This window comes from Vombatus ursinus, unplaced genomic scaffold, assembly GCF_900497805.2.
Source record: "Vombatus ursinus unplaced genomic scaffold, bare-nosed wombat genome assembly UNPS02014884.1, whole genome shotgun sequence".
NCBI classification, from domain to species: Eukaryota; Metazoa; Chordata; class Mammalia; order Diprotodontia; family Vombatidae; genus Vombatus; species Vombatus ursinus.
In genome coordinates this window covers 1322042-1336891 of record NW_020954662.1, presented here as the reverse complement: position 1 = coordinate 1336891, position 14850 = coordinate 1322042, and the positions used below count along the sequence as shown (strand labels likewise).

At 44.9% G+C, this 14850-nt stretch overlaps 1 protein-coding gene across 2 annotated transcripts in view; it reads left to right on the top strand.

Moving 5' to 3' along the window:
- The window catches only part of PAX7 (paired box 7), a 152329-nt gene that overhangs the window by 87253 nt on the left and 50226 nt on the right, over positions 1-14850 (top strand). For both annotated transcript variants that reach the window (XM_027842803.1, XM_027842802.1), the window contains exons 6-7: positions 978-1143; positions 2171-2373. In XM_027842803.1, coding sequence (XP_027698604.1) covers positions 978-1143; positions 2171-2373 — 369 coding nt within the window. The remainder of the gene's footprint in view (positions 1-977; positions 1144-2170; positions 2374-14850) is intronic.

Genomic DNA, 14850 nt, shown 5'->3' with positions numbered 1-14850 from the left:
TTCTCTCTTCTCATTCTCTCATCTCCCTCTCCCTTTCTCTCTCTCCTTTCTTCCCCTTTTTATTTTCTCTCCCCCTTTATCTGTCCTTCTCTCTCTTTTTTCTTTTCTTTGTCCTCTCTCTCTGTCTTTGTATGTGTGCCTCTCTCTGCATCTCTCTCTTCTCTCTCCCTTTCCCTCTCTTCCTTTCTCTCTTTTCTCTCTCTCTATCTCTTTTCTTTCTCTCTTCTCATTCTCTCATCTCCCTCTCCCTTTCTCTCTCTTTCCTCTCTTTTCTCTCTCTGTCTCTTTTTCTGTCTCTGTTTCTCTCTGTCTTTCTATGTCTCTCTACCTCTTTGTCTCTCTCTTTCTCTTCATCTCTCTCTCTCTGTCTCTCTCTCTCTCTGTCTCTCTCTTTCTCTCTCTCTCTGTCTCTCTGTCTCTCTCTGTCTCTCTCTCTCTCTCTCTCTCTCTGTCTCTCTCTCTCTCTCTCCCCCCCCTCTCTATCTCCTTCTCCCTTCCCATACTTCATCTTCAAAGTTCATTTCAAATGTTACTTCTTTCCTGCTTGCTCCAGATTCGGGTGCCATCTGGCCAAAATTACCTTGCCTATATAAAGTAGATTTTATGTATACCTATCTGTGTGAGCGCCGTCTCACTCAATAGAATGAAAACTCCTTGAAGGCAAGGGCTGATTCCTGTCTGTTTCCATATGCCCAGTGCCTGGCACACAGTGAGTGCTTAATAAATGCTTGCTGAATTGGCTGATTGACTGATGACCACAAAGGGCTGTGTAAATGTGAGGGAGAGCCACATAGCTCCAGGATGGCCAGCCAGGAAAGCTGGCTGCTTTGCTTTGTTTACCAGCTGATGTTGGCCTGGGGTCTGGGATACTGAGAAAGCACCTCTGGGTTGGGGAGGTGGATGTAGGGTAGGATTAACTAATGCTCACATCTCACCCTCCATCCCACTCACTCCTCTGTCCCTTCTCTCCCTCCCAGGTGTGGTTCAGTAACCGCAGGGCACGGTGGCGTAAGCAGGCAGGCGCCAATCAGCTTGCAGCATTCAACCACCTTCTCCCAGGAGGCTTCCCACCTACAGGCATGCCCACGATCCCCCCGTATCAACTGCCGGACTCCACCTACCCCAGTACCACCATTTCCCAAGGTGAGTGGGACCCAGGAGTTGACAAGTACTCCCTTCCCCTTTCTTCCTCTGGACTTTCTCCTGTGCTCCCCTCCCACCTCCCTCTGATCCCCCAGGAAACAGCACCTGCTGCAGCCAATCTTGTCCCGGAACCATGACGTCAGACAGCAGCTGTGGCCACACAGGGCCAAATCACCCTGAGGAAGGAGTGCTAAAGGCCTGGCCCAGCCTCCAGATGTTTCCAGGGTATCTAGCTCTTTGGCAGAGAGCAGACCAACCCTCTGGGGAACTGACAGAAACATTTCTCATCTGGGAATTTGGCATTGTGGACAGACACAGCTTGGGCCCATCCTGGGGGGGGGGGCAGGAATGGGAAGGCTGGGACAATTTGTCTGCACCACTTAGTCTCCCAAATCTATAGCAGGTGCAAGAAAAAGACTTCTGGTTTACTAAATCCAGTTGGGTTGGGATATCTAAGAGGGTCTCATTCACCCAGTGGCTTTGGATTCATGAGAATTTGTTTGGCCTGCTTGGGGAAGAGGGGTTCCCTTTCCACAGCTGGGGCTCTACTGGTTTGGAGTTAGAAGGCCAGGGTTCAAACCCCAGCTCTGTTGTGCCCTCTGTTACCTTGGATAACTTACTGACCCTCAGTGAACTTCAATTTTCTTCATTATAAAGTAGTTGAAAATCTTGTGTTCCTTGATCACCTTCCACTCTGACCTTCTATGTTCTAAGGCCCCTCCCAGCTCTGACATTCTGTGTTCTAAGGGCCCCTTCCAGCTCTGTCATTCTGTGTTCTAAGGCCCCTCCCAGCTCTGACATTCTATGTTCTAAGGGCCCCTCCTAGCTCTGATGTTCTGTGTTCTAAGGGCCCTCCCAGCTCCAAGATCCCTTCAAACTCCAACATTCTTTGTTCTAACATTCTATCTTCTGACATTCTCTATTCTAAGCTCCCTCCCAGCTCTAGCATTCTACATTCCAAGGCCTCTTCCACCCCTGAAATTCTTTGATCCTATAATTCTAAGGCATCTTCCTGGTCTCTTGGCAGATGGGGGAAGCACAGTGCACCGGCCCCAGCCCCTCCCGCCGTCCACCATGCACCAAGGGGGCCTGGCTGCAGCTGCCGCAGCCGCTGACACCAGCTCTGCCTATGGGGCCCGCCACAGCTTCTCCAGCTACTCAGACAGCTTCATGAACCCGGCAGCCCCCACCAACCACATGAATGCCGTCAGCAGCGGGCTATCTCCCCAGGTATGTACCTATGCACTGTTACTCCCACTTTGAGATCCATTCAGAAAGGAAGACATCACACTTGGACAACACAGATGGTCAGAGGCACCTCCTGATGAGGCAGGGATGCTATTGACTGTTGAAAACAACTAGCTGAGTGACCCTGGGCAAGTCACTTAACCTCTGTTTGCCTCAGTTTCCCCCTCTGTAAAATGAGGATAATAACAGCACCCACCTCCCAGGGTTGTTGTGAGGATCAAATGAGATAATATTTGTGAAAGTGCTTAGCACAGTGCCCAGGACACAGTAGGCATTTGTTCTCTTACTTCCCTCCCTATTCAACAATCCTATGGGGGAGGGGGTATGAGGTGGGCAGGCTCTCCCCAGAAGCCTAAGGTCCTTGCGCAGTTTCAGTCTGAGCTTCAGGAAATGAAGACTGTGTGTCCCTACACCTGCAGACTTCAATGCTACCTTGACCTTCACAAGGGGTTATATCTGGTTGTGTTGTTGACAACTGTCTCCTGGTCTCCCTTCAGTTTCTCTTGCTCACATGGAGAGAGAGTTTCCACAACAGATGGTGCTTCCTGTCGGTCAGGTGCCAACCAGCAAACATTTTTTGAATGAATTGAATCTAGGCCTTATCAGGAACCAAAGGGCAGACCCCACCCCATGGACATGTTCCTCTTGCCCAACCTGCTCACACAGCCCTTATCAAAGGGCCTGTTTCATTTTGTCCAGATCTACTTGACCTCCTAAATAGTCAGCCAATGAAAAGAAGGCCTAATGAGGACATTTCATAGGCTGTGGGAGTGGTCCCTATGTTGCTTATAGGATATTGCTTGTGGTTGGGGGTCTAGGACTAGAACCTTCCCCTGACTCCATAGTGGTGGTCTACCAGTAACAAATAGGAATGGTGCAGGCTATCCCATTGTCCAAGGGACAAACCAAGGGTCCATAAGACTGGAGCTTTGTCCTAACCTTGCCCTTTGGAATCAAACCCCTTTGAGAATGGTGATTAGCTGCCTGAATGAATGGGGTAGGGGGAGAACTACAAGAGACCTTGGAATCTGCTCCTGGGGGATGACCTGTCCTAGCCACAGGTCAGGATTGCTTTCAATGGTGGAAGTGAGAGGCTGTTATAGACAACTTTGAAGAAACTTGCAGGTCCATATTGGGTTACCATAGTCATTTCTTGAATATCTAAGACAATTTTTCCCATAAATTTTCTTTTATTTATTTTGAACTTTACAAATATCAATAAACATGAACATTTCTGTTCATAAAGAACAAAAAAAGAGGATTGTCTATGAAACCACGAATCTCTATGGCAGCTTGGTTTTAAGTATATATTAAATTTAACCCAGTAGTACCAACAATGCTGCCACTCTGTGCTCTCTTGAACTCGTTCCTTTTCTCTTTTCTATGCATTTTGGATAGTTTCATTGACGCTTCCTTTTTTACTCTTTTTTTCCCCTCTATCACTACTACCCTACCTCCTCACCCCCATGACTCTTCCCTCAACAAATAAAAGCATACCATGTAACAATTAAGTATAAGTAAATCCATGTATTAGTTGTATCTGAAAATGTATGTCAGATTCTACCCCTATAGTCCATCACCTCTCTGCCAGGAGGCAGGTGGCGTTCTTTATTATTGGTCCTCTGGAATTGTGGTTGGTCATTGAATTGATCACAGTTCCTAAGTCTTTCAAAGCTGTTTGTCTTTACAGTGTTATTATTGCATTCATTGTTCTTCTGGACTTGCTCACTTCCCTCTGCATCAGTCCATATAAGTCTTACCAGGTTTCTCTGAAGTCACTGCATTCATCACTTCTTAAAACACATAGTGTTCCATCATAACCATATATTGTAATTTGTTCATCTATTCTCTAAATGTTGGATACCTCCTTAGATTCCAATTCTAGGTTATAACAAAAAGTACTATTCTGAATATTTTGTACATATTGCAACAGATTTTTTAATTCCAGAATGTTTTTTCCCTATCATCCACCATGCTCCCAAGTCTCCTCTCCTTGATATCAACTGGTCAGAGGTCAGAAAATGTAAACTCATTTCCATATCAGCAAAAGAAAAATGTAAAAGGTAAGGTACATGCGTTCCCTAAAAATGGGACTTTCAAAGTCATATTAATTTTTTTTTAGTTATCCCTAATTTTGGATAAATCCATCTGCTTTTTCATTAGTACCAATGATTACAATTTTTTAGACTTCAGATTTCCTGATTGTGATATTCTAAACATTCTCAGGAATGTAATTTCCTGGCCTTCATCTAGAGCAATGCATCCTTACTCCTGTGCCGTCCTTTATATGCCCAAATGGCACTTTTAGCATGGCAGCCACAGGGCCTGTGTTTTGATTTTACATCTGGCCAGTAGGGAAGCCCAGACTGCCCCAAGCCAGTCACACCCTCTCACCCCAAGACTCAAGGTTTACATTAGGGGGTATAGCCTGTAGAGCTAAGCTTTTCCGATGAAAGCTAATTGGCCCCAGTGGGGATTGAACCCATGACCTTGGACTCATTAGCCCTGAGGGCTAACCAGCTGAGTTAACCTTTAGAAGTAGGTAGATAGACACAACAGAAACTCCAGCAAGGATGGGTGAGAGCAGGCTGTAGAGACCCAGGAGTTGGAGGGGATTGGGGAGGATTGGTTCTGCTTCTTACAGGAGATTGTTAATGGTCTAGACAATGTTTGTTGAAAGAAATGAGTATGTAGGAGGAACCGATAAGGTATATTTCATCTGAGAGGAATGGGGAAGCACTTGGAATGTAGAATTTCAGAGCTAGGGGTGCCTTAGAACAGAGAATTTCAGAGCTAGAAAGGCCCTTAGAACACAGGATGTCAGTGCTGGGAGGGCTTTAGAACACAGAATGTCAGAGCTAGGAGGGACCTTAGTATAAGGAGGGAGTGAACAGGGAACCAGGTGACGGGAATTTTGAGGAAGCTTGTGGTATAGTGGAAAGAGCTCTGGGCCTGGAGTCAGGAAGACCTGAGTCCAAATCCAGTCTTAGACACTGACTAGCTGTTTGATCCTGGACAAGTCCCACATTTTACAGATGAGGAAACTGAGACCCAGGGAGTTAGGAAATTGCCAAAGGCTATTTAGGCAATAAAGTGTCAGATGTGGGATTTGAAAGCACAATTCAAATGTTCATTTGACTCCAGATCTAGTGTCCTTTCCATTGTTCAGTTTCTTTGGCTCCCATCAATTTATGATTTGCTATTTCACCAAAGTTTTTAAAAAAAAAGCCAAGAAACAGAAACACTTCCCATCAGACACTTTGTAGACCGGATTCCCAGAGTTCTCTGGTGACAACTGATATCAAGGCTATCAAATTTTAAACAGTAGTAGAATGCTAGAGAGGTAATTAGATGAGGTTGATAGAAAACAGTCCTGGGTTCAAATCCTGCCTGTGACATACACTTTTATATGACTGTGGCCAGGTCTCTAAGACTCTAAGGTACAGAACAGGTACTGATCTTCATTGATAGAGGGAGTTTCCTTACCAAGGGCCCTTTACATCAATGAAATCATAGATCCAACTTAAAAAAAAAAGGAAAAAAAAGTAGATTGTAAGTTCCTTGAGGGCAGAAACCTTTTCAATTTAAAAAAAATCTCTCTATCCTTATTGTAAGGCAGAACTTTGTACACAGAAGGCACTTACTAAATGTGTATAGAGTTTTCAGTGCTTTGCACTCAGCAGATACTTAATTAATGTTTGAATTGAATGACAGGTGCAATGTCCAAGATACCTGCCCCTGAGTCCTGCCATCTTTCACTATCTGGTTCCTCATTACTGAAGATATTGGAGTAGAGGTTAAAGGACTACTTGTTGAGGGATATCTTGCAAGGCATTCATGCTTCCAACAGGGATACATGCTTCCAACTAGATACAATTGAACAAGCATTTATTAAATGCCTACTACATAATTTATTAAGTACCTACGTAGTTGTACAAGACATTGGGGTAGGTTCCATGGATACAAAGGGTAGAGGGGAATAGAGACTAGAGCTATAATTTCACTGGTAGAGGGAATGTGAATTCTCCCTCTACCAAGGGAGGTCAAACCTTTCTCTGAAACTTAGAGGCCTGCCCAGAGCACTGCAAGGTGAAGGGACAATCAAAGCCAAGGTGCATCAGAGGTAGAACTGGACCCAGATCTTCCTGGGTCCAAGACCAGCTTTCTATCTACTACATTACTCTATCTCTTGGGAATGCAAAGACAAATTGGAAAACAATCCCTGCCTTCAAGGAGTTTGTAGTCTTTCCTTCCAATAAGTTGTCTTAATGGGTATTTTAGGATCCAGAATGATGGAGGTAGTGGGCCTGCTGCTCTCTGCTCTGGTCAGACGGCAGCTAGAGTTTAGTTCCTTCAAAATGGAACACAAGAGCTCCAAAGCCAAATAGAGAGGAAAAAAGTTGGTTTTCCATTATTTTGGATTATTCATTGGTGTCAATTGGTGACACCTTCCATTGGTTTCAATCATCTGAGAGTTAGTTGTATTCAATTTTCCTAACAGTGATATTCTCAAAACTGGCAGGGATATAGGTGTATGGTCTTCAGTCGGGGGAATGCTGCTTGCTCATGTCCCACCCTATATTTCCTTTTTCTATCTCATCCTTTCTTCTTTTCCTTCTTCTCTTTCCTACCTCCATCTCTGCTTCCTTTCTTGTCTTTCCTTTTCTTTCCTTTCCTTTTCTTTCCTTTCCTTCTTTCCTTTTCTTTCCTTTCCTTCCTTCCTTCCTTCCTTCCTTCCTTTCTTTCTTTCTTTCTTTCTTTCTTTCTTTCTTTCTTTCTTCCTTCCTTCCTTCCTTCCTTCCCTCCTTCCTTTCTTTCTTTCTTCCATCCTTCCTTCCTTTCTTTCTTTCTTTCTTTCTTTCTTTCTTTCTTTCTTTCTTTCTTTCTTTCTTTCTTTCTTTCTTTCTTTCTTTCTTTCTTTCTTCCTTCCTTCCTTCCTTTCTTTCTTTCTTCCTTCCTTCCTTTCTTTCTTTCTTTCTTTCCTGTACTAGGGCTACTCACAGACCCAATACCACTGCTAATTCACATATGCCTTTTGACCCACTCCATTCCCAACTTGGGTTGGATTGCCTCTCCTTAGGCAACTTCCCCCTGCTCCTGGGGGCTAACCATATTGATGCCCAACTTAGTGCCGACACCCAGTGGCTTAGCCCACTCTAGCATGGAGCTCCCAAGCTCTGAAAATCTGCCAGTGTCAGTCAGCCTCCCTGTTAGCTGGGATTATAGATGTGCAACACATGCCCAGCTCCATCTCTCTCCCTCTCTCTCTCTCTCTCTCTCTCTCTCTCTTTGGTCCAGCATCAGCTCCAACTTGTCTTCTCATCAGTGGGGATGGGCTACATTTTATAAGAGACATTAACATGTTGGAGTGAGTCCAAAGGGAGGTGATGAGAACAGTGAAAGTACTGGAGAACATACATTATTGTTGTTGCCGTCTTTTGTTCTCAAAGATGACCAAAGTGACATCACTATGCTGGAGGCAAGATCCAATGTGTCCAATTGTGACTGATCAGCCCAATACGAGCTTGGAATGCTCTACCACAGGTCAGACGCAAATAGTCCACGTGAACATTTGGGGTGGATTCTACAAATTTGCACATCTCATGTTTCTTTTGGGCTATTTCAATTCTGCTTTGCTCATAGAGCGCAGCATCTTCTCTGATGAGGGCACACCAGGCTGAGCGGTCCTGTGCCAGTGTCTCCCATGTCACATAATCAATTCCAAAGTTCTTAAGAGAGACCTTGAGAGTGTCCTTGTATCTCTTCTTCTGACCACCATGTGAATGATTCCCCTTTGTGAGTTCTCCATAAAATAGTCTTTTAGGCAAGTGTAAGTTTGGCATTCAAACAACATGGCCAGCCCATTGGAGTTGCGTGTTATAAGCATTAACAGAAAGAACCAGACCAGGGATATTCAGTGTAGAGAACGTGCATGTTTGGGGGAGAGGGACATTCACACTGTCTCATAGTCCTGTTTGAAGAGCTCTCATGGTTGGACTTGTTCTGCTTGACCCCAGAGGGTTGGGGACTGGGAGAGGTCAAATTACACAGAGGGACATTTCTATCAGGCGTCACTTCTCAGCACCGAGAGCTGTCCAATGTGGAGGTCATCAAGGGACTTCTCCTTCAGGTGTGGCTTAGATGGTCCCTGAGGTCCTTCCAATGCAGAGCTTCTGTGATGAAGCGCTGAATAGGAGGGGCTTTATTTGCCGCTCACCCAGGATGAAAGGGAGGAGGGCACAGGCCGTGTCTGGCAGTGGCCATCCATCCTTGCTGCTGCTCTATTGTCCCATCCAGGTACCCCAGGATTCGATGTGTTGGCCAGAACCCCAAAAGTCTCCATCCTCATAACTGATATTCTATAGGGAGAATGTTTTTCAGCCTTGCAAAAGAAAAAAGGGATGAGGTAAGGAATCAGACATGTGACCTTCTCTCTGCCAGAGTCCTGCGTCGGCCTCGTTTGTGGCCTGAGGGTACAAAGGCTTTTCTCTTTGCTCAGGAGATGCTGGGGACAAGGCCAGAGCTCACCAAGTGGGCATGGGATGAGGGATGGGTAAGGAGAGAGGTTTGCTGCTCAGGCCGCCCCACTCTGCCCCACTCTGTCTTTTTTCCCATCAGAACCCAGAACCGTTCCTTCTCATTAGACAGGCATGACCTTTACTCTGAAACAGACTCAGAGATCCTTCACTCCAACTCGTTACTTTAAAAAGTATTTTCATTTTCAAATCTCTCCTCCCCCATCCAGCAATTTACCTATTGTAAAACAGAGGATGAAAAAGAGAAAGAACAGAAGCGATTCCCCAAAACCAGACAATTCATCCTCAGAACCTGACATTCTCTTTGATATACCACACCCACAAGTTACTAAAAAAATCAACCCATTTATTTTATAAAGACTGAGGCCTGAGATCACATGTTTAGGGAACAGCACAGCCTTGATTCACACCCAGTCCCCGAATGCCTGAATGCCTGTTTCGGAATTCCTTGCACGCTACCAAGTGACTTCCTCAAACTGCCATTGTGTTTTAAGGTTTGTGAAACACTCTCTTCATGAAAACCCTGTGAGGTGTAGAGCATAAGCATTATTTTCCCCATTTTATAGATGAGAGAACTGAGCCTCAGAGAAGTTGTCAGTCCATAAGCATTTATTAAGCACCTACTGTGTGTCAGGCACAGTTCTAAACACTGAGGATTCCAAGAAAGGTGAAAACAGTTCCTGCTCTCAAGGAGCTTACAGTCTAATGGGGTAGAAAAATGTGGCATGGAGATGGGAAATGGAGCGTGGTGTGAAAGGGATAACAAGTAGGGGAGTGTACCTGGATCATTGAGTTTGTGCAGGGGAGAAATACGTAAGAAGCCTGGAAAGCATGAAGCACTCAGCCTTAAATGTGGAGCAGAGTACTCTATTGAAGTGCTTGGCCAAGGGATCATAGCATCAGATTTAGAACTGGAAGGGCCCCTCAGAGGCTGTCTAATTCAGTCATTAGTCCTTTCATTCTACAGATGATGAAACCAAAGGTCGTGGAGGTGAATTGACCTGCCTAGGGTTGCGTTCACTCCTGAGTGTCAGAGACAGAATCTGAACCCAGGGCTTCTGACTCATCTCCAAGATTCTTTCCACTTTCTCCCTGCCTCACCGGTTGCCCCCAACTACCTCATGTGGTTACGTGAGGATCACAGGTATACAGGAATGTGGGAAGGTTTTTCAGAGTTAAATGCAAGTTGGTATCACTGAGGACCTGGGATGTGCAGGGACCCAAAGTCCATCCTTGTTTATTCTTTAGTGATTAGAAGGGAGACATTAGAACATTTGGGTTGGGGGAAGGAGCAAGAGACCCAGGTTCTAGCTTCAACTCTGCCAGATATTAACTGGGAGTCTTTGGGTAAATCTTTTTGTTTCCTCCCTCTGGCAGGGAATAAGCACCTACTATGTACAGGCATTACTGTACTAAGCACTGTTTACAAATATTATCTCACTTAATCCTCATAACAACCCTGCCAGGCATGTGCTATTATTATCCCTATGTTACAGATGAGGAAACTGAGGCAGGACGTGGTTAAGTGACTCGCCCGGGGTTTAAACTTGGCTCTTTCTGACTCCCTGGCCCAGGGCTCTATCCACTGTACCACCTAGATACTTCTGGCAAATGGAGAGAATAGCATTTGTGCTTGTAACAAAAAAGGTTTTATTGATGCCTGAGAAACATTTGGATGCTGCGCAATTCACTTAGCCTCTCCCTGCCTCAGTTTCCTCATCTGTAAAATGGGGATAACTATAGCACCTACATGATAGGGTTGTTTGGAAGATCAAATGAGATATAAGTAAAATGTCTAGCACAGTGCCTGGCATATAGTAGGAGCTTAACAAATGCTTGCTTCCCTCCCACTTTTATAAAATATTTTAATCATTTCCTGACTCCCCTTTCCCCCTTCCCAATAGAACCTTCCCTTGCAACAAAGTACAGTGTGGCAGAACAAATCAGCACATTCATGTTCAATGATGTATACCTTATTCTGCACTTGTGGTCTACCACCTCTTTGCCTTCCCCACCTAGTCAGTCCTTTCACCTTCCATAACCATTCCAGTCCCTCCCCTGACCCCAGCTGTCCCAAGCCTAATCCCCCCCGAGGCTGACAGCATCTTTCTCTTCTCAATATCTGAGCTCTCATCCTAGTCCTGGCCCCAGCTAAGACCCTCTGTCTGGCAGAAGCTAAAGAAGGGAGCAAATAGGCCTCCATCCACCTGCCCCCCTAAAAATGGAATCACAGAATGTGAGAAAAGGGACCCCAGTGGCCATCTGGCTAAGCCATAGCACAAAGGAAGCTCTGCTATAACATATAAGGTATTTCTACTTTAAATGACATACGAGGTCTTTTGACCCATCATAAGGACACTAAATATTAAAAAGAACCATTGAATTTAAGGTTGTTATATATTGTCAGATGTGATATATTTTATGGATAGATCTCGTGTCTGTTTTCAATATCATTTTAAAGTCACAAATTAATTCAGGAACATTTTTTTCCTATTACTAATTTCTTCTGGTCCAACCTCTGCTTGGAGACCTCCTGGGGCATGGCCCCCGTGCCCCAACTTAGAGATCACAAATCAGCTTCCTTACAACACTCCTGTGAAGTAAGCAGTGCAAGTTTGAGAACGCCCATTTTGCAGATAAGAAAACTGAGGTCTGGAGAGGTAGCCAGGGGCACAGAGCTAGTAGGCATCAATCAGGGCTAAAATGAGATGCCACACTGACTGCCTATAAGACCGTGGTTTTCATTTCCCCTTCTTTGACGCATTATTAATGATCTTTTCTTGCTTGACATCCCAGTCCCTATCCAATGACTCCCCTGCCCTTCAGTGACAAGTCAAACAAAACAAATCATCACATTGACCCCATCTGAACATCTGAACCACGTCCTACGACTATAGACAGGATGGAATAGTGGAGGGAATGCTGAATGTGGAGTCAGGAAGACCTGGGTTCAAATTCTGCCTCAGAAACTCAGAAACTGTGACCTGAGTCAAGTTATTTCACCTTTCTCAGTCTATTTCATGATCTACAAAATGAGAGGGTTGGACTCTCAGGTCTCTTCCCAGTTCTATGACCTCACCACCAGGAGCTGGGAAGCATGTTTTGCTCTCTGTCCTCTGAGTCACCATTAAGACTATTGCTTTTCTCCACTAATCAAGCCTGGAGAGGCAGGAGCCTCCAACAGTCATGGGGCAGGGGATCAATCTGGCTCTGGTAAAAGATCTAGAAGCTACCAAAAAGATCAAAGGAAGTCCTCTGCCCAAGAGACAGACCACAGCCTCAGCCTCAGCCTCACCTTCATCCTCACCCTTCTCTTCTCAGGTTGAAAGATGAAGCATTTCTAGGTTCTTATATCAATGGAATTCTCAAGGACCAATGGGGAATGGGTCCCTATAAGAGCAAGGCATTCTGGGGGGCACATTATACCCCAGAACAAGAAAGGAGACCTGGAGGAGACAGCACCAGAGTGGGAGGGGACGATACTAACAGACAGGTTTTAGGTGGACCATATTGTGAAGTAATGAAAGACAAGATTAGAGGATGGGGGAGGGGAATGACCAGCATGCCCAGCACTGGCTCATGGACTCTCAATCTCATATTTAAAAGCCAGGTTATTGATTACTTGGCCCACTATTTCTGTCCCCCATATAAGAGTAGAAATCCCCTACATGACATTTTTGATATTGAGCCATTGAGATTACTATACCTAGTGCGTAGTAGGTGCTTAATAAAAGTCTGTTCATCTGGAGTCCTCCCAGTTATGAGGAACTTACTATCTCCTGGGACAGCCCTTTCTGCTGTCAAACAGCTCTGTTAGGGAATTCTTCCTTATATGGAGCCCTTATCTGTGTCATTGCTGCTGATTCTACCTTCAGTAGCCAAGCAGAATGTCTAATCCGAATTCTACACAATGACTCTTCATATGAAGAAAACAGCATTTGCCATCCTGTTCTCTCCCTTCCCATCCCACCCCCTGCCCAAGTCTTCTTTTCTCTAGGGTTTGGATTTGGTCCAGTGGGCACTAGTGTGTCGGTGGCTCTCGGGGTAAAGGAGAAGCCCTCAGTAGGAAGCTTCAGACAAACAGCAGGTGACTAGGTCTGTAGGCATTCATCTCATCACTGGCTTATTGCTCCTGGCCTCTGCCTCACTCTACATTCCCTCGATAGACAAGACATGTGATGTTTCCATGACTGCACCCCAGGGAGGAGTACACTGAGCATCTCCTCCAATAGAGAGATATCACAGCAAGGACAGAGATTTACCCAGAGGAAAGGGAAACCAGTATCCCCAGAAGATGACTAGCTGAGGCATCCTCTGTTCTAAGGTGCCTCCTCACCCTAACAGTCTATGTTCTAAGGTTCCTCCTAGGTCCCGTGTTCTATGTTCTGAGACCCCTTCTAATTTATAAGGTCTATGCTCAAAGACCTCTCCAGCTCTGACATCCTATGTTCTAAGGGCCCTCCCAGCTCTGACATTCTTCCTACCTCCTACTCTCTTTCCCTTCTACCCTTCCTTCTTTACTCCCTTCTTCTTTACTCCCTTCTTCCCTTCTTCTCTTTCTTCCTTCCTCCCTCCTTCTCTTCCTTCTTTCCTTTCTTCCTTCCCCTCCCTCCCTCTCTTCCTTCCTTTCTTCCTTCCTTCTTCTCCCCTTCCTTCCTTCAGAGAAACTTCTTAATGCAGTATAAAGAGCACTGAACTAGTAAACCCAGCACAGTGCCTTGCATAAAGTAGGTACTTAATAAACTTCTGTTGAATTAAATTGAATGGAGTTGAGATAGATCTGGGCTTATATCCTGGCTCTGAGGCTTACCACTGATCCAGGGCAAGTCACTTCACATCTGACACTCAGTTTTCTCATCTGTGAAATGGTAATACCTACTTCACAAGAGTTTTTGTAAGGAAAGTGCTTTGCTTATCATAAAGCATTGTACAAATGTGATCTATTATTCATTTATTCTCTCATTCAATGACTATTTACTAATCATCTGCTCTGTATGGTGTATGTGCTATGCCTGGTGCCAAGGAAAGACAAAGTTCAATAGGACATGGTCCTTATCTCCAAGGAACTTTGACTTACTCAGGGGAAAAAAGACATATCTACAGAAACATGTAACACCAAACAATGATCGATGTAGACGATGAGCACAGAGGGTAATGAATGAGACTGGTTGAGAGTAGATGGGATGGTGGAAGTCTTGTGAAGATGTTCAAGCTGGAAGGATACCTTAGGGATAATCTCGTTCAAGTCCCTCATTTTTTGAGGAGGAAATGGGGGGCCCAGAGAGGGAAAGTAGCCTGCCTGAGGTCACCCAGCTAGTAAGTATCAGAATTAGGAGCTGGTAGACCTCCAGACTCTCCCACCAGTGTTCTCTTCCCAGTGGACAGTAGCCGCCCCCTACCTGCCTACACTAGAGGACATGTCTCTCAGCCAGGCCTTAGGGACTTCTTTTGGCTCTCCCTCCTCTGGCTTTTAGTTTGTTATTTCTTTATTTCTATTGATAACACCATGTTTATAATGAGCATTTCAAATGAGTGGTACTGGACCAGAGAAATGTAAGAAGGAGAAGAGAGAGATTTGTCATAAGGAAACTGGGGAGGAGGGATGAGGAGAGGGGGTGGTGTTAAAGAGCCCAGAATTTAAAAAAAAACAGATGCAAATCACTAGTAGGAGAGAAAATTATGTGCAATTACTTCCTGATATTGGAAGGCTTTGCCCAGCCCAAGCAACAAGATCTCATTAACAAGCAGAAAATAAGATTGAAATGGTGTGTAAAAGAGCTGAAAAATGAATTTGAATGCTGCATTTGTCCACAATTACCCCCTCCTTCACACATATTTTATTGCAATTTTTTTTATTATTCTTAATCTCTCCATCCCTCAAAGCAGATTGGGGACATCCTGGCATTACCGGGGCGGCTGGAGG